At 42.2% G+C, this 22,015-nt stretch overlaps 2 protein-coding genes across 3 annotated transcripts; one reads left to right on the forward strand and one right to left on the reverse strand.

The window, feature by feature from the left end:
- Nucleotides 1–1,036: 1,036 nt before the first annotated feature.
- hic2 (hypermethylated in cancer 2) lies at nucleotides 1,037–13,204 on the reverse strand. Of its 2 annotated transcripts, none has more exons than XM_063489835.1 (2): nucleotides 13,136–13,204; nucleotides 1,037–3,703 (listed from the first exon to the last, which is right to left on the reverse strand). In XM_063489835.1, exon 2 carries the CDS (start codon nucleotides 3,639–3,641, stop codon nucleotides 1,878–1,880), a length of 1,764 nt encoding a protein of 587 aa, XP_063345905.1. In that variant the 5' UTR covers nucleotides 3,642–3,703; nucleotides 13,136–13,204; the 3' UTR covers nucleotides 1,037–1,877. The 2 variants fall into 2 exon arrangements, with proteins under 2 accessions (XP_063345905.1, XP_063345904.1); XM_063489834.1 differs by having other exon boundaries at nucleotides 13,128–13,202.
- A 7,519-nt stretch (nucleotides 13,205–20,723) lies between these two features.
- Nucleotides 20,724–21,590, forward strand: LOC134638317 (G-protein coupled receptor 15-like). The gene has a single exon (XM_063488826.1). It carries the CDS (start codon nucleotides 20,724–20,726, stop codon nucleotides 21,588–21,590), a length of 867 nt encoding a protein of 288 aa, XP_063344896.1.
- Nucleotides 21,591–22,015: the final 425 nt, after the last annotated feature.

The raw sequence follows: 22,015 nt of genomic DNA on the forward strand, positions 1-22,015 counted from the left end.
CAGAAAAATAAACGTACCCACTGAACATAACGCTCAGTCTAAAAACACCCTCTTCACCTTATCCCCACGAAACCACCCGCCCCGCCCTGCCCTGCCCCAACCCAACCCAGATCCCTCCCCTCCACAAGAAAAATCCCAAGACCTTCCAGTTTAAACATTCACTGAAACATGACAAGTTGTTTAAGCAAAAAACAAGTACCTCAAGGGTTCATCTGTCCAACCAGGTTTCATTCCTGGGAGCACTAGCAGGCAAAAATGAAAACAATGAAAATTCTTCTCTATATTAATGCAAACAGCTGTAGAGAAGACTGAGTGTTTGTCATCTGTGAAACAAAAACTTAAATCAGTGTCCTCCAACATGAACCTTCTTTCAAGAACTTCCAGTTAAAGCATGGAGATGGTCCCAAACCCAGTTACCCCTCCTCTTAAGCCCCTTTCAGACATGCTTTCTGAGTGCCTCAATGAGCACACCAAGTTACTTCTCTGTAAAAGTAGTGACAGAATTCGCATTAGATACCATTTATGTGTAGCTTTTAACACAGCAGAAGTCTGAATGCATGCAGACATGAGATTGTGACTGAACACCTGCGCAGATGTGAGTTGCTTAGCCCATAAGAGAAACAATAACATGCACATAACTGCATTTTATCCCACCAGATCTGCTTCTTTGTGGTAGTAAGATGAAAACAATTGCTCTCTAATACAGTTTGCTGTTCCCAATCCTGAGGAGAGATCTTTCTGTGTGAAAGCGGTGGCGTACCCTCCATGCAGCAGCACTATTTAGCAGGCACACTTAGTGTCAGTGGCAAAGAGAACTACAAAAACAAAATTAGCAAAGAAAAGAATTACTTTTCTGTGTTTGTTTTTGTTTCTAAGATTTTACATTGTGTTGCTGAGTGCACTGCTTTCCTTTACAGTAGTACAGTTTTGCTCCTTGCCAAAAGTTCAAGCTCTTTATTTCTAATGGCCCACCACCTCAACCCTTTTCAAGCTTTATTTTTTACAATTATATTCAGATTTAAATGAAATCCTCTGTAAAAACTGTGTATAGTTTGATTTATTTTACACAATCGTTTGGAAACAACTGTGCAAAATAAATAAATTTTACAATACTGACCAAAAAAAATCATGATTGGGATTTTTGCCAAATCTAGCAACTCTCTTCATCACCGTCACATCTATGATGGTATAACTGAGAAATATGGATGTAGAAGTCATCATGTCTGTATGCCAGAAGGCCATCACTTTAACAGATTGGGGTAGCGAGCAATGTTACATATCCCATGTCTGAAAAGGGCTTTATGTACAGATAACCATCACCAACCAACACAACGAAGCATATAAAGCTGTCAGGGTTAAAATAATCTTTTTGCTGAATTATTGCCAGTATTGTTTGCACGTGTTTTTTTTTTTTTGGTCAAAGTAGCACTGGAGTACACAGGGGACTCTTGAGTCATCTGAAAACTTCAGAGACTCAAAGGTAGAAGAGAGAAAAGCTGCTGAAGGGTATGAAGTGAGAGGCTTGACATTATATCAGTACCCACATTCACATTTAACAGACCAGACGTTATGCAACTCCACCATTGCTTTGTGACTTTGGAGAGAGACAGCAGTAAACTGTCCCTTTAAAGCTCCTGAGAGGTGAGCAGACGTTGTTTGATATGAACAACAACTTAATCCTTGCATCAACAAGATCCCACCATCACCAAGAGCACACTGTGGCTAACGGCTACATCATTCACTTAGCCAGGGCATCGTAAACTGGATTAATATGTAGAACTATGTGTATGTGTGCATTTCTTTGCTTTTGCGATGGAGAAAAGGTAGAGAAAAGGTTTGTATTTTCGATTCCCAGAGTTCTTTGGCTTGATGCATTTCTAAGAGGGTGAGGTGTGCATTCTCAGGTGACTGATGAGGTTGCGCTGCTGGGTAAACTTCCCCCCACATAGCTGGCATTCATACGGCTTCTCTCCAGAGTGGACACGCATGTGCTCTGTCAGACGGTACTGGCGTGTAAAGCGCATGCCACACTCTTCACATGCAAATGGCTTCAGGCCGAGGTGGCTGCGCATGTGGCGTGTCATGGTTCCCCTCTGGGTGAACATTTTGCCACAGATGTTGCAGGGGAAAGGCCTGGTCAGCCAGTGGCTCTTTTCATGTTGTCTCAGGGTTGCTGGGTCTTTGTAGCTCTTACTGCACACTGTACACTTGAACGGGCGCGTTTCAGAACCAAAGGTAGAAGGACCTACAGTGGCAGAAAGGTCCTCGGCCTCCTCCTCATCTTCCTCTTTCACAAAGGTTCCTCCCTCCTCTTTGATGTAGAGCTCATCCTCAGTATGTGTCTCCACATGAGCATTGAGCTGTTCAGAACTGGGGAAACCCTTACCACAGGGAATACACACATAGAGGTTGTCTCCAAATGCTGGCTCAAAACCTTCCTGCCTGTACACATAGTTGGCGCTGTGGTGCCCCCCTGCTGTTCCCCCTCCACCTCCTGCAGTCTCTCCATCACTCTGACCACTTTCCTCACTGTGATCCTGGCCATTCTCTCCTCCTTCTTCCTCGTCCTTACACTGGAAGGACTGGTCAGATGTGAAGCTGTTCCCACTGCCACCTCCAATCCCAGATGAGCGGCTATCTTTAGGACCAACAATTACCCCATTAACCAGGGGCCTGCTGTGATCTTCAGACTTCAACCCTGAAGCCTCTCTCTTAGGCCATTCATTCTTCCGAGCTCCCTGTCGGGACTTTTTCTGTGGTGGAGGACCCTCTGGCTGGTTTTGGATTTCCTCTGAGGTTTTAGAGGAGGAGTTGAGGTCCATGGTCTCTGAGATGCAGGTGTCTGCACCCGGCAAGGTGGTAGACGAATCATCCAGTGAGGCACTGTTGGTTGTCGATACTGAGGCAGATTGAGGGGATCCTTGGGAGTTGCTGTGTGGGCTGAGGGCATCGGTGGCTGTGCCCGCAGAGGGTGGACTCTTCTTGGAGAGGTCTAGTCCAAGGTCCGGTTCCCCCGCACTTCCTCCGCTGCTGAGGTTACCATTACTGCTTCCATTCCCCCCATTCCCGTTCTTCCCAGAGGTGCCAACAAACATCTCGTCATCTGAGAGCTTGTCCCGAAGGCCTTCATCTGGCTGTGGCTGGTCGGCATCAGAAGGGGTTGGAGGATAGTGGTTATTGTGGCCAGTAGGGGTAGAAGAGGAAAGCCGCTGGTTGTTTAGACGCAAGCGGCTAAGGGGACCTGGAGTGGAGGGTTTACCTGGCAGGGGTTTCCCACCATTGCGCTTAAGCTTCTTTCTGCACAGAGCAGCAAGGTCGTGGAGCTGGAGGTAGCTGGCTGCAGTTAAGAGGGCACTGAAGTTCTGCTCATTGCTCTGGTCTGATGAGGACAGTAGCTTCCCAGTGTAGATGAAGTCAAGAACTTGTCTGAATACCGAGGGGTTAACCATCTCTGTGTCGAGGTTGATGAGGTTGTCATGGAGGACCAAAGATTTAAAGTAGATGCTGCTTGCCGCCAGGATGTTCTTGTGGGCACGGAAGAGTGCATTCTCCACCACAATGATAACATCACACAGGAAGCCCTTGGCTCTCTGTTGGTTGAGTTGCAGCAGCAGTTGTTTGGCATGATTTGGCAGTTCCATTTCCTCCGTCCTTCTTTCCCCTCTCTCTCGTCTCTCTCTTCCTACACGTGCACCACCTCAAGCTGAAAGAAACAAAACAAAGAGGTGATCAGCATTACATTAAAAAATAGTTTTATCACACTGAAACCACATAAAAATAATGGGTTATTGAGAAAAGAAATAGAGAGTGGTGTTTCTTAACAGATAACGCAAAAATCAATAGTTACTGGTGTTGGCAGTGGATGTGGGGTGGGGTGGGGGGGGGGGGGGGGGGGGGGGGGCTGAATAAGCAATGTGCTGTAAAGGCTTAGCTAACGCTTCTCTAATGGCAAAATTGAGCTCACTGGAAAATTAGCAAACTGTTAGCAGTGCATGCCATATAATCACACAGCTGCTTAGAAACTGGAACCTTCTCTGTGTCTGACTTTTCTTTTTAAACAAACTGTAACCCTACATGGATCAAGTTCTGACTGTACACATTACCACTTATCTGGCACAAAGGCCGTAGGGGTGGAGGACAAGAATGGGTAAAGTAACTTCTTTCCTAAGTTACCTCATTCCACTATCTCACCAGAGTAACTAGTTTCGATGGGATGCCCTCTCTGGAAACTCAGCTAACTCTAGTCTCCATTAGGTCATGGTAATGTCAGCCCTGCCCTATTGTCTGGGGGTTGGGGATCTGTGGCAGAGCAGGGCTGGGGGGGGGGGGGTATTAGGTGACACCTGAGCAGGAAAAACTACACAGGACCATGGGCAGGAGAGGAGGGGGAGGGTGTGGCCCCAAGGCAAGGACAGCACCACTCGATCCTCCAGAGGGGCCCTTATTTATGGAAATAGGACAAGTGAATCCAATTCACTGCTAAACAACATACTGATGACCTAATGGTACACACCACAGTACTTCTATTTCTAGTTTTCTCTACAAACACAAATTTTGTGTTAATGCAATAGATGCAAAACTTCTGAGGGCAATATCAGTGGTATCATTTGGTTGAGGCAGCAGTCTGTCCATGTTTAACGTTCCCTCAAAGCCACAGGCAAGCTTAGACAACACAAATTTTCAATAACCGCAGCAGGGTATGCCATACTACAAGAGATTACAATCTAAGACAAAGAAATGTTTAATTCAAGTCAAACACATGTAGAAATTGCCATTTTAAGTGCCAAGCAAGAGATTTGAAATCACATTTAAAAACACCCAGCACCAAGGGTTGAAATGGATCTGCATGTTGTTTAGTGATTCCAGTGTGCACATCTCAAACAGTGGGCGAATCAACATTTGAATAAAAAAATCATTTTTACTATAAATAAACAATAACATGATTTAATTTGTGCTCAAAATCCTGACTCTAACTATGGGCAAAAATACCAGCTGATATCAATATTGTGCACAGGTCACCAGATTAAAAGACATTCTAGAGTTAAGACACCAGTAAAACAGGAGACAATATTAATATTGATTCAATAATATGAATTGACCAAAACTAACTATATTAATGACATACCTAGTAACTATCGACCAAGGTAGTTACATTAGCTCTATAGTTTAACTTGAACTTATTCTAGGTTAATATATCTTAAGCATGATGCCCTTAGATACCTTTTAGTAAGATTTTAGTAAAATTAGGCACACATTATCAAAACAATTCTGAATTTCTCTCCTTGTGTATACCATCTCCTTAACCTAACTTCAACAATCATACAGCTTCTGTATAATGCTGTAGGTATAAGATATACACTAGCAAGAAAAACGCCAACGAACAGCTGAAAGAAACAAACTAAATATCAGGTACTCATAACGACACAGATTACTACTGGTGATTTGAGCTGGTCTTAGATCAAAGCAAAGCTTTTAAAGAATATTTCAGTTTGTAATAGATGTGAATTATCCTCAATTGTCCCCGAAACGCCATCAGGGCAAAAGCATAAGTTAAAATTCAAGTAACTGTATCTGTTTAAAATAGTTTTAACTGCACAGTAAGTAATCACAACTAAGGAGTCCATCACAGCATTAAACAAAGACATACATATCCTGGCTAAGGCCCTCCAGTATCCCTTCAAATACTACAGAGAAAAACAAAGTACAACTAAAGAAGATGGCACACTAGACGTAAGAGACTTGTTAAGGATGGTAATGACCACCCATTATTATAGTCAAAATTAAACACCATCAAAGAACAAGAAGGTTAAAATTTTAACCTGGTAAAGAGTGCTGAGTGTATCCGGTATGTAGCCAAGCTGACTCTGTCACAGACTAGCTGATACAATCAGCTGAAGTGATCATTACCCCCAGGTCCAGGCCTGGGCTTGCCTACTCTGCTTTGACACTTCTACTCACGATCTTCTTCCCCTCCCCCGTTTCTCCTCTGTACCTCTCCTTTCTCTTTATCTTCCAGCCCTCACCAGCCTTTCACCGGGCATGCAGACACATCCCAGGAACAGCTCACTGTCCTGTCCCCAATGTAAATCATAATGAGCTATTCTGAAAAGCATAACCCAGATGTGTTAATCGTAGAACAAGCTAGGGGAGTTTACGGCACTCAGCCCTGCAGGCGGTAATGGAGAAGAGGGCTACTAGAGAAAGAAGGGCCTCTACTGTGATGCCAGCCAGGAAGCCATATATCAAGTCTCTCTCTTAACATACACACACACACGCACACACACACCTCTGCAGGCTTTATGGGGGGATTCAAGAGGCTTTTCCAGCGGACCGACATAAAAGGGGGCTGGGCTCACAGTAGAGAAGCCAGTTCAGGAGAGAAAAAAAAAGAAAAAGAAAAAAAAAGCCCTCCCCCATCACCCTCCACCTCTCATCCCTCGTTCTCTCCCTTTCCTCCCCTCCATCACCCACCCAGCCACCCTCTCCCCCTGGCCCCTCCATTGCTGTGCTGTGCCGGCTGGATTCCAGGGAGCCGCTAATGGATTATAGCTGATCTATATGCAGCTAGGGTAGGACACGTGTAGGCCCGGCTCACCTTCCAACGATGCTGCCCAGGAAAAGAGGCATGATACCACAGGGGACAGAGAGGCCTGCACCATGATTGTAGCTCCAAGTATGACTGCATGGCACCCTTTCCACCTAGAAACATTTCAATACTACAAACCAGACTGTTGTTCCTGTTCTACAACTCTGCAGTTAAAGTCAGGGATGATGTATCAACTGACAAAAACAGCAAAAAAATAATAATATTTCCAGCATGCCAAAAGACTAGTTTCTATGGATAATATTAGTAAGTTAGAAAGCAGTAAAGTCTGCAGGGTTTGATCAGCTCATTGGAGAGAAAGCATGATAGCTGGTTTAGAAGGGCTGTAAGAAAGACTTCTCTCTCTGGCTGAACATCCTACAACATACCAACTAAATTCAGCCCAGGGAGGTTGTTGTCTTTGAGCACACACAGAGGATCAGCTTACCTTCCCTGCAGTGTAACCTCTTCAAAAACTATGACATAATGATAGGGGCAAACTCATCTAAAAAAAACAAAGCGCCTTGCTACTTATCCTCAACCTTGACTTGTGTCAGGAGCCTGATGATCAGGAGATGAGAAGAGATGTTTACACACAACTCACAAACACGGGAAGGCTCATGCACGTGTGTTCAGATTTTGGAGTGTAAAGTAGAACGAGTCAAAGAGCGCTGGGCACTGAATTAATGTCAACCTTTGAATTAAAACTGGTAACACCTGAAATTTGGATGATCAGGTTTGACTTCATTTACCACCCCTGTTGCTACTTACAATTTTCCAATGCATGTATAGATCCAACAGCAAGTTGGTGTTCATGTAGCAAAGGTGACAGAAAGCTTTGGGCTGTGGCACTAATCTCCTGAACACAGAGTAAAAAAGCCAAGAGAAGGCAGAGGTGAGTCAAAGTCCTGTGGTGCAATAACAAAACACACCCTACTGCTGTGAAAGGTCATCTGCTAACAACCAATAGAAATCAGGATTGACCAGGATTTTAAAAAGACATGCAACTTTTGTCTAATTGGGGCTTCTTTCTTTCTTTCTTTTTTTCTTCTTTTTTTTGCCTGTCCCGTTTGGTTCTTTTGCCATCAGAATTATTGTCTAAAGGCGAAGAAAGATGCCCAACGGATTTCCTTTACCAAATGGACCATCCCAGCCTTGCCGTAATGGTCTATTTGATTCACCTTTTATTGTTTATTTTATTTTTTATTTTCACTTGCTAGATACGGGACAGTGCTAGATACGGGACAGTTGGGGCTTCTTTCACAGAGATTCATTTAAGCAAGAGATAGTACTGGGTTTGTAGAACTGCCATTACACAACATCAGAACCTGCATGAAAGGATCAGTGATAGAGAGATAGGTAGGAACGACTGAAGTAGACACGGAATGAGAGGCAATCAAGGGCAGGAGCAAAAGGCCTCACTCTGTGTGTGTGTGTGTGTGTGTTAGGTGTGTGCATGTGTGTGTCTGTGTGTGCGCACACACACACAAACAGAGTATGCTGGTGGGCAGAGAGAGTGGGGGAGGGGTTGGGGGGGATGGTACAAAGCCAGTTTGAAATACAAACACCAAGCAACCACCTCTGAGCCATTTCAACATGGCTGACACTGCAGCATGGGTAAGGCTGGTCCATGCAGGACTCATGGGTACAGCAAGGACCAGCTGTGGAAGGACAGCTCACAATAAAATGAGATTAAAATAAACAGTTAGTTTAAAAAAAAAAAAAAGGAAAGATTTATCAGGTTGCTCTAAACCATTTCAGAAAATGAATTAAATTCTTTTCTTAGCAGAGCTGTGCAGCGTGGCAGCTCACAGTATTTTATTACAGGTGATAAGTTATGCTAGTTAGTTATGGAAATTAACATAATCATTTTCATTTTAGTCTCATTTGATTGGTTACAAAGACGCACATTGTTTTGTTTTGTTTTTCCATCCTGCTACACGACCTTTACACTGCATTACTCTATCACGCACACACATTTAAAACCTCATTTAGAACATATGTTAGGCATATACATGCTCCAAAAATCAGGTCTCTCCTGTTTCCATAAAGCTTCAGAAATCGCGTTACCGCAAAGGTTCCACAAAGCTCATCTTGGTTAGATTCAGAAAAAGCTTCAGATTTACACAATAAACAACCAAAAAAAACATAACCTTCAATCTAAAACCTTTTTACAGTTTAATTTAAAAAAAAAAAATTCATCCACTTGTAGCAAGATCAAGTCTTTTAGGCAAGTTGGCAATGCAGGCATAAGACAGAATATAGAAGGTAAAGATGACATATGAAGTCACTAGCTTCAGTCATTTCTTGAAATAGCCTGCCTATACTTGTAGGCTCAATGGTAGATTGTTAAGTGGATCTAGTGCTGGATCCATTCTGGATGTAATCTTTTCAGAAAAGCTGCAGAGGACATATCCTGCTATTAGAAAAAGCTCAACAGGAGGTCGAATGGGTTCTGTCCTGTTTTTGGAACATTCAGTTTTTCAGAACTGCTGGACTGCTGGGTGAACAGGTGCACGATTATAGTAAGTATGTGAACTACAGTACCCTGACAGTTTGGGTGAACACTTCCAATGAGGAGTTCAGCAGTTCGGCAAGACAAACAAGTCCTGCCCACAGTGCAGTGGAATGACAAGAACCTCATTCTGTTTATCACCGATCAGAAAGCTGTGGCTTGCCATGTACCACATGTGTACATCCTAAAACCTTACAAAGCTATGCTAGCATTCAGACCATAGATTGTTGTGTAACACCAGGGAAAAGAAGGAGGAGAAGTTTGATGATTTTTTTTAAAAATGAGATTAAATCCTTTTTTCCTTACCACATACCTTTAAAAACAGGAAATTAATCAATTTATTCTGTGGTATCAATGTCATCTGGAGGTAATCTTAGCTAATAAAACGAGAGCAACCAGTGCCAGATGGGTTTTTATTTTATAAACTGTCATCAACTCATGTAATGCTCAAGGCAATATTTTTCCAAAATGGTACAACGTAGCGATAAAAACAACATACTTAAATAGACAGGATGATTTAGTAACTCTAGTTTTTCAGCTGTTTTGTAAACGTGGGGTGTAGATGCATGTGCAAGACTAAAAATACAGTGCTAGAAGAAAAATGTCATGTTGAGTAGTTATACATTTCTCTTATATTTATAGAGACATTCGTTTGTTATTAAACTTGATGTTTCTCTTGTTAGAACAGGTTAAAATGCAAAAACACAGATTAAAAAGAGAGATTTAAAGTCTGCATAAAAGTGTTTTTTTTTCTTTGTAACTGTAAGGGACTGATTTTTACTAAGGTGATAATAAAAAAAAAATCTCAAACTAGCTGATGTATCTATTGATTATATCTAAATTTCTTTACATGCAGTATTAATTCATTTCTTTACCAGGAGGTAACACTTACTGTCTGCTAATCAGGTCTGTGGGTCGATCCCCAGTTTTGTGAGTGTGTGTGTGTCTGTATGCATTGGATCGAGTGCCATATGAATCTGTGTGAATGAGAGGCTATAGGTTATAGTGGGAACGCTGCTTTGAGTGGTCAGAAACACCAGAAAAGTACTAGTTCATTTAGTATCTGGCAGTTGGAGGTAATGGAATTTAAGATGAGGCTATATGTAACAGTTTTCATTGCTGAAAAAGAACTTTGTTAAACTCTCATTTGCATCTCTGCTGTGTCTTGAGTACCGTGTTCATCCAGAATGTCCTCAGGAAAAAACTAAATAAACACTGAGACCTTCACCAGCAATCCTGTTTAGTAACTGGTGCCCACATGCATCACAGTGCGTGCCCTCACTAAAAGCACAGTAATCAGCCACTTCACTGACAACTGAACATATGATTGGTGTGATAAAGTGACCTCTGTCTTGCGAGACTTCCTCAACAACCCCCAACCCACATGACCTGATATCTAATGCTTTGACTGAGAACATCGTGTTGGGCGAGTAAGAGATCTTGTATGGTCCAAGGTTTTACAGACCTGCCACCCCCCCCTCCTCCTTCAGCCGTTAAACACTGCGCAACCTTCTGGCTATCAGCACTACATTCCACATTCTTCTTCTTAAAGAACAACAACAACCCTGCCCCGAGGTGCTTTATCCACTGAACAAACCAAACAGCCTCTGAACAGGCAACCACCAAATAGAACAGACAGCTACATATAGATACAACAGCCCAGAACAATCTATAAGTCCCCATCCAACATGTCAGCACATATAGCCTAAGTAGCCTTCTTACTGTATTGCACTGCCCACACATGCTGCTGTAAGCCTGCATCCAAGACACTACGTGTGTGCTGAGAAAGGGAAAGGACAAGACCAACTGGCCGATCATGAGGCACACACACAGACCTCAAATTACCCTCCAGGCCACACTCTGTAGTCCATAGTAATCAATGAAACTAGTCATACTGATCACTTGACTTGGTCATTTTTTAATTTGTTTGACCCTTGCTACTTGATCTCTGACCTATAATGTTCAATTGACAAAAGCATCAAAAAGTACAGCGGTTACTGTACAACATTTTACAGTATTTACTGGAGAGACCGGCTTGCCCACATAATCCATTTTCAGTGTAAAACTTGATCAACTCTATAAAAGTAAAGTGATCAATAGTCTCACTCAGTTTCTTCAAGGTTTATGAGATGGACTGGTTTAAACATAATGGATTAAGCTGTTTGCTCATCAAAGCACTGTGCTTTTACTGTGCTGATATCATCAAGTGCTTCAGGCATAACAGCCAGGAGTCCCATTTCTCCTTTAGAGGCTTTTCCAAATTGGATTATAAAGTGTAATACACATTTGCATGTGTCCCGTTCTTAACAATACAGCTTTTAGGTGTGTTGTTGAAAAACACACCTAAGCTACCCCCTCCAGCCAAATTTTGAGGTTGGCAGACAGAGCAGCTGAGCGCTACACCTATATGTTGGGCTGGGTGTAGTCTGCCAAAATAACATCTTGTAATCTTTTTATTACAGGCTGCAGTCCCCTGCAACCCTAACCAGAAAAAGAAGCCATGAAAACAGTTGAATTTTATCTTATCTTTACTCTACTATCAAAGCAAGAGCTTGAAAAAAATATAACAATGCCAACTTGAAATGAATTCACACCAACGATCGCAGAAAGAAACAGTTAATGTGCAGCTGAGCTACTGGAAATGTGTGCAAAATAATTTTATCATGTGTAAAATGAAAGACATCCGTTTCCCTACCAACTGGCTAAATATGAGACAACTGACCATTTTTCTACAGCCGTTTTACAAGGGGGTAAGTACATTTCGTCAACTGTTAATTAAAGTGGAAATGTTTCCACAGAACTACACTTTGGTTAACAGCAGCCAGTCGAGGAAACGCACATTACTGGCATTCTTGTGCCTTCTTATCACCATGCCCCTTGGTACTTTAACAGCAGTAATCATGAGGAGCAGAGCCGCCTTCACACCCGAGTACATGCATTGTTTTATTGGCTTACTTTGAGTTAATGATGAAGTAATTAACGTACTGGTGTGATTTTTTTCCGCCTTTTTAAAAAAATGAGGATGCTTATTTACTGACAGAAATCAACGACAGTGCAACAGTGTTTCTATAAAACAGTGCAGTTATAGGTCAGAGTGTAACGTGACACCAACACTGTAGCCGATTACAAAGATGGTAGCTCTATAGCACCAGCGCACCTATAGTGCTTCTAAAACGTACACCCCACTGCATCGCTAGAATCGACGTTTAAAAAGCAACGTTTCAAACCAGGCTCTGCATGCATCCAACATTTTAATGGGTATATTTGCAAGACAATCCAGTTAAATGATTTTAATGAGCCTCACCTAAGACCAAAGTGGCTTAACCTACATATAAACAATAAACGAGTGGTATCGATACCATCTACGAACATCTCAAAGACTATCAGCTGATTGCGCAAAAAAAACATGCGTAAAATCCACAGAATCTGCCCCGCTCCATTTACCACACAAAGTGCAATTCAATACCAGTTGAAGAGATCTGCTTTGCTTACGCGAAAGCGATTGATTTTAAAGAAAGATTCAACTCATCAGCTTGCAATTTTGTAAACAATTCACTAAACACGTTGGACTGCAAAACTGAGAAAATGGGGTGAAGACTAGAAACGTTTTAGCGTTCATATACAACGTAGCGACGTGCCGTCCGTGGACCCGTTCTGTCCCCCTGATGTGCTTTGCCAACCTGGTAATTCTTTGGTACACACTCGTCCTGTGGGACATCTCTCATAAGCTCACGACGCCTAATTAAAAATAAAAAGGAGCACAGCGTTCGCTAACGGCGCATTGTTACAGGTTTGGGCAGAGACCGCGATATGTTCGAACAAATAATGTGGGAATCCTCGGCTTGCCAAGCAGGCTGGTAGAGCCCCTTTTTGTTGGCACGCCGTGGAAAAAAACACCAGCGTAACAGCGAAAACCTCTGCGATTCTTGCGGTGGGTGGTAGGAAACGATCCGATCAAAAAACGACAGAAATACGGCTCCGACACACATTTACACGCCGCGGCAAAAGGAAAGAATTCATTTTAAATACCTTCTTACATCGGTATGGTCGTTCTCAAGCGGTCTTTACCATCCTCTTGCTCATCTCACAGCCTTCGGGACGCCATGTTGCAAGCTTATGACGTTAGCTTCCTCACCCCTGACCCACATTTGAATAGAAACCAGCCCCAAAGTGCAGCAGTGAAAACATCCTAATGTGGGAGGGTTTTCACTTTTTTACAGCAGGAATCTTACCAACTTTACCTGCAAGATGGCACAGAAGGAAACAAAGAGTGCAATTTTCTTTCATTGTGTTCAAAAAGCTTAAGGCCTTCTCCTCCGAGCAAAACGACCCAGTTATAGTCCTACCATCCTGCTGTGTGCAGGTAAATGCTCCGTGAGATGCCTGACTTTACACATATTACAAAAATTAGTTTTAATCTATGAAGGGACTGTGACGGGGAAAGAAATAGAAGTAGGGAGTTAAGTGATGTGCAATTTTAGAATCGATTTACTGAGACTTGAGGGGTATTTTTGTATGTGGTATCAGGGATTGTACACGAAAAGCTGTCGTATGTTTTAAAGCGGACTGTTGAGTGTATCCTCTTTTATCTGCAAAGGTCTTCACTTAATATGCCAGTTCAGTGCGCAATGCACTGGTGATAATACACACCACAACCGCCACAGAAAACAGCATTAGACTTGATAAATCTCTTTATCAGCTGGACTTAAGACGGCTGCATTGCCTTCAAAACCTCAAGCCTCAGTATCTAAATAATGATTAAGGGGAACCCATTGACTTTCTGTCTATTTTTCATATTTTTAAATAAAGACAACGTAGCTTAAATTTGTGTAAATACCTGTTTTTGCCGTTATCTTAATTCATTTACTTATTGTTTTGTTTAATGGGACTGTGATGCCTGGTGAAAGAACTGGCTTAATGTTTTTAAAAAATATATATGAAAGCAAGTGAAAAGCAGAAAGAGAGGTTCAGAAACTGGACCAGATGTGCGGAAGTGTTGCGACACGCAGGCTCCTCCTCTTAGCAAAGAGAACCAGGCTTCTTATTGCCTCACTGATAGATTTCACTGAAACACGATTTATTCAGAATACTTGAAGAGTATGCAGATGTTAATAATGAAAATCTTAAAAACAGCTGCAAGGGGTTGGATCCTCTCGGAATCATTCGCCGTTTCCCAAGTAAAACCTTTTATGTTTTGTACTTACATTGTGCCGGTCACATTCCGTGGAAGTCGGCGTTATGGCGGCGTGCCAAAGGCCACTTCTGACACTGTGTGGTTGCCGCGGAAACTGCATACTCAGCGCGAGGGGTTACGTAATCAAGGTGCTCTTAGGTGCTCCACGTAAACACAGGCAGAAGATTCCCAGCAAACGTATGTGTGTGAAAACTGTTTAAAATCTGCTAGAACTCTTCTATCCCAGCCTACGTTCATTGGAAATGTACATAAGAAATCATTTATCAGGCGGACTACAGTTTGTGTTATGCGGTGTTGGATCGTTTACCCAGCTATGTTTGTAATTTAAGAAATGTAGAAATTACTAATTATTGTTTGAAAATTAAATTAAAACTTTGTTGATAATTTAAATAAACTTACAAGATTCTGCCACACTTTACTTTGTAATTGTTTATTCAGTTGGGCTATTAAATAAATAAAACTAGAGTCGAAACACATTACTTTTCACTGGAAGTCATTTCATTGTGAAGTCCATGATAAGAACGTGTCGCATTTTACAGTTGATTTCCATTCATAATGGAGAAAATAATAAATTTTTAACAGTTTGCCTGTGGTGGCATGTTGACATCCATCCATTTAGAAATGATCCAACTCTAAGGAGGGACTCGGTGTACAGAAGGGCTAAATTTTACTTGTTATTAACAGAGGAGGAGCTAGAAATTATTTTTTTCACTCTATATATAAACATGATGAGGACTTTCAATCAAGAGCCAACAAGAAGAAAAAAACATGTCTAAAACATAAAATATTACAGTTCATACATTTATACCAGTAAGCCCTGAAAAGTGATAGATAATTAGAGGAGCATTCAAAGTAACGGCTTACATATTGACAGCAAACAACAATTCAAATAAAACTGGTTTTATGTGCATCCTTTCTGGCCTAAGGTGTGAGCCCTATCGCGAAAAGCATATTTGAATGGCACTGTATAATTTCTTAATGAGCTGACTCGTGAAACACAACCGGCCTCTCACCTTTTCCCACGGCAGGGTCTCCACACTTTGGCGAGCAGCGTTGCCCTGAGCGCAGAGCACCCTCTAACGTACAGAATGGGGGTCAGGGCAGCATTAACTCGGGGCAAAATGCGAATAGGGTCAGTGCCCTCATTTTTAAAGGTATAACAGGTCGTGCCAATGAAATTACAAATGATAATATGACAAAATATAGGAAGCCAAGTCCCCAAGAAGAACACCACAACCACCAGTGTGAGATACACCGACGAACGCTTGCTGTCTCTCTCCTCGGAGGGCTGCTCCCTCTCCAGCTGAAACCTGGCAATGATGAACAATCGGATATTGAGCACTATCATTATGATAACTAGGAATATGTTCGCGACAAAAGTGCCAAAGCTCGTGACCTGTTTGGCAACACCGACAGTGACCAGGTTCTGCACAGCGACGATTAAGAAAGCGTAGGCCCAGTAGGCAACGATGACCATCACGGTCCTGTTTCGGGTCATGCGCTGGGAGTATTTAAAGGGGGACAAGATAGCGTGGTATCTGTCCGCCTGCGCGGCCAGGATAGCCATGAAAGACAGTCCTAGAAATGTGGGAGCAATGTAAAAGGTTCTCGTGGGGGAGTCATAGACATCCCTCACATCGAGAACACCAACATAATAATAAGACACTCCCGTACAAATGTCACTGAGGCAAGTGCTCAGCATGTACATGAAGCGGTTCTCGCTGCGCAAAGCTGTGTTCAGCAGGATGGAGAGAAACACAGACACGTTGAGGAAAATGATGGTTGTAGCCAGGAAAACGCTGAAAAGGAACATCAACACGTTGTCAAAGCTCGTGAGGGGCAGCGCAAGAGACAAAGGGCGGCTGGTGTTTTTCATCAGGGCGGAGAAGACGTGGGTGCAAAGATATTAATAATAATCAGGCTTTCATCGCATGACAAATGCTGGCAGTATTGCAGCTGTGCCCGAACAGCACAGTGGGGTTACTTCAAGTCCGATTTATGTAGCAAGCACAGTCAGTCTAAGAGGAAGACGTCAACCTGAGTGACTTCAACTCCCAAGGAGAGCAAGCCCACAAGGCCTTCATGAAAACACACGTGTGTTCTCATGAAAACATGAAACTAGTGTTCGGCCCAATAGTGACTCAGTCAGTCAGTCAGTCAGTCAGTCAGACAGACAGACAGACAGACAGAGCACAGCTGATGTAAGGCCTTTTTGTATTTCCTGAGTGCAACTTTAAGATCAGAGAGGTTTTAAAAAAAAAACTAGTAGTACGTCCACTAAATATTTAGTGATATAATTCGTCGTCTTTCTTTACTGGAACTTCAGCTGTAGTTGTAAATTTGTCTGTAAATCTACGTCTGTTTCTTTAGGTTTATATTCCAGGGCACAGAACAGAAACTAGAAGGCAACAGAGTGAACTCTTCCAATGTTAAATCTTCTGCTTTGCAACCATGGGTCAACCGGGAAAAAATGATATATTTTTTAAAAGAAATGTTAGTTTTAATAAAAAAGAATCTCTCTTGCTCTTATCTCAGCTACAACTATCCTCTCTAACGAAAGGCCCTAAAAGCACATTCCTGCTTACTTATCAGTACATCTGAAACAAAGACACTGATAAGAACCCAAACTGATGTTTTAAAGGTTACCTTACCAGCTGAAGGTTTCAAAGAAAAGTGTCGTGGTTCAAAGGTTAATACAGCAACATGTTTATTGCTCCCCCTTGTGGCTAAAAGTCCGAAATTACAGGCTGGTGTTTCTTGGTCGGATGATGCAGCCGCAAACGACAGACGTCATAGGCCTATGCCTACATAAAGACTAAAAGTTAGCAAATAATTAAAAATAGAAAAATAAAAACAAATAAAAACAGATTTTATGTAGGGAGACCGGGGATAGTTCTAACGTGGGTCAGTTGTAACACTTCCAATTTCTGCAATCAGGGCTAAGTTTCAAATGATGTGATTCATCCTGTACACAAACAAAGACAATTTAAGAAGAAAAAAAGTAATTTGCATGCCAAAAAGTACGTTTTTAAAAAAAAAAAAAAAAACTTTATTTCCATTTGTAATAGAATTATCTGCTTTGCAGTTAAACTCGTCAAACTTAAATTATGTTATTTGTATGTCTATGGGGATATATTCTGTGTAGGTCTTTAGTGCTAATGTTCTAGCCGTTGGCTGTAATGTTTGCTAGTTCATAGCTATAGGAGTCTGGGTCAGTTGTAACAGCAACAGTCTGGGTTAGTTGTGACAATAATGCAAATGTTACTACTTACCACACTATTACTTTAACTTATTAAACAAGATGGGGCAATGACATCAGCAGAGAGAGGTTCACTGGTCATTTTGTATATGCGTTTAATGCCATTAGCAACACAATTCCTCCAATGTTTGTGTTCCGACGCATACGTTATGCAGACCACTTTGTCAGAGATGGGCCAGTAGGAAGTATTGGTAGTGGAAATAAATTAAGTTGGGTGCAAGAAATAGACTTCCTGATTTTTCTGAAGCACTTTGCAAACCACACCAAGGTCAGCCATGAAAAAAAGTAATTCTTCTCATGGACATGGCAGTGGAATTGCGATGCTGGTGCACAACTACATTTTTTCAGCTTCACTGTTATGTTCAAAAGTTGTAGGTTACAATGCCCACTGAGCCAATGAGGCCAAACTCAAGGAAGACCAACCAAAATTAATGAAATATTCAGTTTCTGAAAATTCCATAATTAGTCTTTTTTGGGTGGATGGAATATGTTCAAAAGCTAGATTTCTGCATTCTGTCACACACACACACACATAGCTACAAAAATAGTTCTAAGTGCATTCATGTGTTGAATAAAAAAAGATTACATGTTAAAATTTTGTCAGTACCCTTATTTCATTGTGTTACATTTCACCCCAGAATATGTTACAACTAACCCAGACTATGGGGTTAATTGTAACATTTCACTCTTTGTGTTTGAGACCATACCATGCAATGAGTAATTGTGCTGCAGAGAAAATAGCTGTACTATTTAATAGCAGAGACATGTAAATACTTTGCATTACATTTTGAATCCACTACCTTAAAAGAGCTCCAAGCTACAGACAGAAATGTCAAAAATGTTACAACTATCCCCGGTCTCCCCTAAACTCCAACTTTTAAAAGTCTGGATTAAAAGCAATTACAAAGTTTCTTCCAGTCTTTGCGTCCATGTTGTACTCTATAAACTAGGAGTATTGTTTTCTCACTAGTCAAAACGTCTGGGTTAATTCCAGTGAAAAGCATGTAACAAATCTCCAGGGGCTCCCAACAGGTGACCGTTGGAGGCCCCTGTAGTGTGCCAGCATGGAGTAGACAAATATAAGAATAACATACAGTATTTATGACAGATTGAACTAAATTTACCAGGCCACATTTGAACACCAGGTAGTTCATTTTCTATTGTCAAAGCCACAGACTACAAACTATAAGTCCCTGCTAGTGTGTTATTAAAACGGCGATAACTGCGGGAGCTATCCAGGGTACTCAGGATTTCATTATCATTATAAGCACCGGAGTTTTACATGGTTCTTTTGGGAGCTGAGTTTATTGAACACTAGCAGCATGTGGGTCGAAGTCATGGGCAAGAGAAGTGTGCCCCTGTTCTTTAACAACTGCATATAATTAGTCGATATCAGAGAGAAGGACGTATATTTTTTGTCGCATAAACTCTTCCTAACCTGAGACTGAATCTGTGAGGCTTCATTTATTCCTTTAAGCCCACACTACTGTGGCGACTCATTCTCCATCTATAACTTATCTTGTGAGAGTGGAGGCATTATCAGGATATGCATCTATGTAACTGTACTGTACTTAAGTCTACTTTTTATAGTGCTTGAAGATGTTGGCAGGTGGAAATGGGCTCAGTTTGAACTGCGGGGAACCACCACTTTGCGGGGGTTTCCGTTTGCATGCCAAAAAAGTGATGTCTAATGTTTCCTTTTGCTGGTACACAAGCTGTAGTAAACAAGATTTATGAAGGTGTGCAAGATATGACTTGTTTTTAAGTATCTTTATGACTCTTTATGACGTCGTTGTACCCACTCAGTGTTCTACATTATAATCAGATTAGCCACTTAAAAGATTTTTGCAGAACAGACTGTGTTACGTCCCCACGATGAAGGTCTAGGGGTGTGTGTGGGGACTGGTAACAAATGGGTCCAGAACAGAATGAAAGGAGAACAGACAGAGGTGTTTAGTAAATAAAATAGTTTTTATTATAGATCAACTTAACATAAAGAGCCGGCAACACCGTTTTACCAATAACACTAGAAAAGAAAAAGGTTGCAATAACAAAGAACACAACAACCAAACAAAAAACTCCACACCACGAGGAGGCACTTCCAGGGGCCCACAAGCTCACCCTGTCACTAGCAGCATCTAGCTTTACTGCTGCCGAGGCCCACAAGCCCACACTACTCACATGTAGCAGCTACACTGCACACTGCTTCCACAACTCCACACCACAGGCAGGACAATCACACACCTAGAACACAAAGCAGAGACACCAGAGAAAACCACCCTCCTACAGCCAGTTCATCCCCAGCTTATATGACCTCAGAGAGGTGATTGCTGACTGGGCCCAGGTGGTAAACCAGGCCAATGAGCAGCAGCTGTGTCCTGGGGAGAGAGAAGAGCAAAAGAGAGACAGAGGGGTGGAGCAAGAAAGGTAGAGGTGGAGAGAAAACACCACACCCACACAAGGGCAGTTTCAGGAGGCCCAGCTAGAGCCCTAACAGACTGTGTTATGTTTGTTGCTGTTTCTGCTGCCCTCTGAGACTGATCTTGAAAAAGACATTTTTAATGTAAATGAGACTTGCTCAAAAGTGCACCTTATGACAGGAATGTTCTTTCTGCTTCAAGAGGACTTTATATCATAAGTGTTTGACCAATTATATGCCAACAAGAAATTTACAACAGCTTAAATACAGGAAGCCACTTTTTGGCTTACCGGATACTTTCGGTTTAAACACAATGAGTACCAACTAAAAAAGTGCTGCAGAATGCTAAAAAGTGCAGGCAAAGTTAATATAAATGATAATTAAAAAAAATTCAGAAATATTATGAACAAACATAGCTGAGTATTGTGAAATGTTAAGTTGGCCTTTTGAACAAAGGTGATAAAATATTTTATTTATGGATCACAGAGATGAAAGGTTATGGCAGCAAGCCCCAAACAGCAAAAGCTACAAACTTGACCAAAAGTTAAGGATCCATTTCTATTTTTTTAACACTAAATATAAAATTCTTCTTGTGATTAGGCTTATCTTATTGATTCCACAAAGTAAGTAAGTTCTAAACGTCACTTAACCCATGTCAGAGCCACCAAGCCTCCAGAGATCAGAAAGTTTGAGCAGCATCGTTTGTTGGACCTATAAATATAATGAGTGCTCGACTTCTTGTGGAGCTCCAGGATGCTCTATAACGCCACCGTCATCCTGTCGGTGGATTTCAACAGTCCGGAGGACTTCCTCATCTTCACCTTCCACATTGTTTTCGCCACGTGTGCCGTGCTTGTAGCCGGCTCGGTGATCATCGGGATCACCTCCACTCGATCTCTTCGAGCCCAGAACCGCTTCGTGTTCATGCTGAACACGAGCATCAGCGACACTCTGACCGGCTTCTCCGTCTACTATCTGGGGCTCTTTGACGTCCAAGAGGGCTATCCCTCGAGGAATGGGACATACTACATTTTGCCATCATTTTTAGGTGTCAATGTGTTAACCTTCCTCTTTGCTCAGTTTGACCGCTACTTTGCCGTTTGCCATCCGTTCTTTTACAGTCGCTACATAACGAGATCTGTTGTCATTGTGATCTGTGCTTTCTGCTGGATTTACACATACTTTATTCTCACTGTGCAGAACTTGGTGCCCATCTCAAAGGCGGCTCAAATAAACGCGTTTGGTGTGATGACTCTACAGGTTATAGTGCTCGTTAAAGTGCTCATGACAATTAAACTGTACATCATAGCCAGGAGTCACGTTGTGAGAGAGGCGCCTAGTGCCGAGAGAGACAACAAGAAGGAATCACTGCGCATCATTGTGTTTGTGGTTATATGCTTCTTGGTGCTGTGGTGTCCCTCGTTTGTCAATATCATTGTGAGGCAGTTGACTAGAGGAGGTCTCAGGTTTAGGAATGAAGCCACTAACGTGTTCGCCACGATGGCACGCTTAAACGCGCTGGTCACCCCTGCGGTGTACATCTGGGGCAGCCCGGCGCTTCGGAGGGCCGTGTGGAGAAGGGTGTGGTGGAGGGTCTGTCCCAGGCGCAGTGCAAGGTAAGACGCGGCTCAAGTAGCAAGTGTTACGTAGAATTACCGTTTTATGTCAAACAATATGCTGCTTGTGAATAAAAAGACATTTTATCCCTTATCTCCCCTTCTTCGCACTGGCACCCTACCTCTCTCCCGCTTTCTCCCCCCCCCCCCCCCCCCCCCCCTTCTCTCTCTCTCTCTCTTGCAGGATTGACTTTAACTCTGATGGGATGACAAGCGAAATAAGGCAGCCAACATCAGCATCATAAGTTGTAATAAGGATAAAATACTAAGAGCCCATCTGATGGGCCACATGTTGCGGTCACTTTTGAGTTTATGCGTTTTCTCAGTCTCAGTGTTTTGATTTTTCAGACAAAACATAACGAAGCTGGGCTCCTGTTCTCTTGTTCTGATTCAACTATGTCATAAAAATGAAACTGCTGTGATTCAACT

This window comes from Pelmatolapia mariae, linkage group LG12, assembly GCF_036321145.2.
Source record: "Pelmatolapia mariae isolate MD_Pm_ZW linkage group LG12, Pm_UMD_F_2, whole genome shotgun sequence".
Taxonomy (NCBI): domain Eukaryota; kingdom Metazoa; phylum Chordata; class Actinopteri; order Cichliformes; family Cichlidae; genus Pelmatolapia; species Pelmatolapia mariae.

Coding starts and splice junctions, on each gene's coding strand:
- hic2 (XM_063489835.1), bottom strand. CDS start 3,641: ATGGAACTGCCAAATCATGCCAAACAACTGCTGCTGCAACTCAACCAA.
- LOC134638317 (XM_063488826.1), top strand. CDS start 20,724: ATGCTCTATAACGCCACCGTCATCCTGTCGGTGGATTTCAACAGTCCG.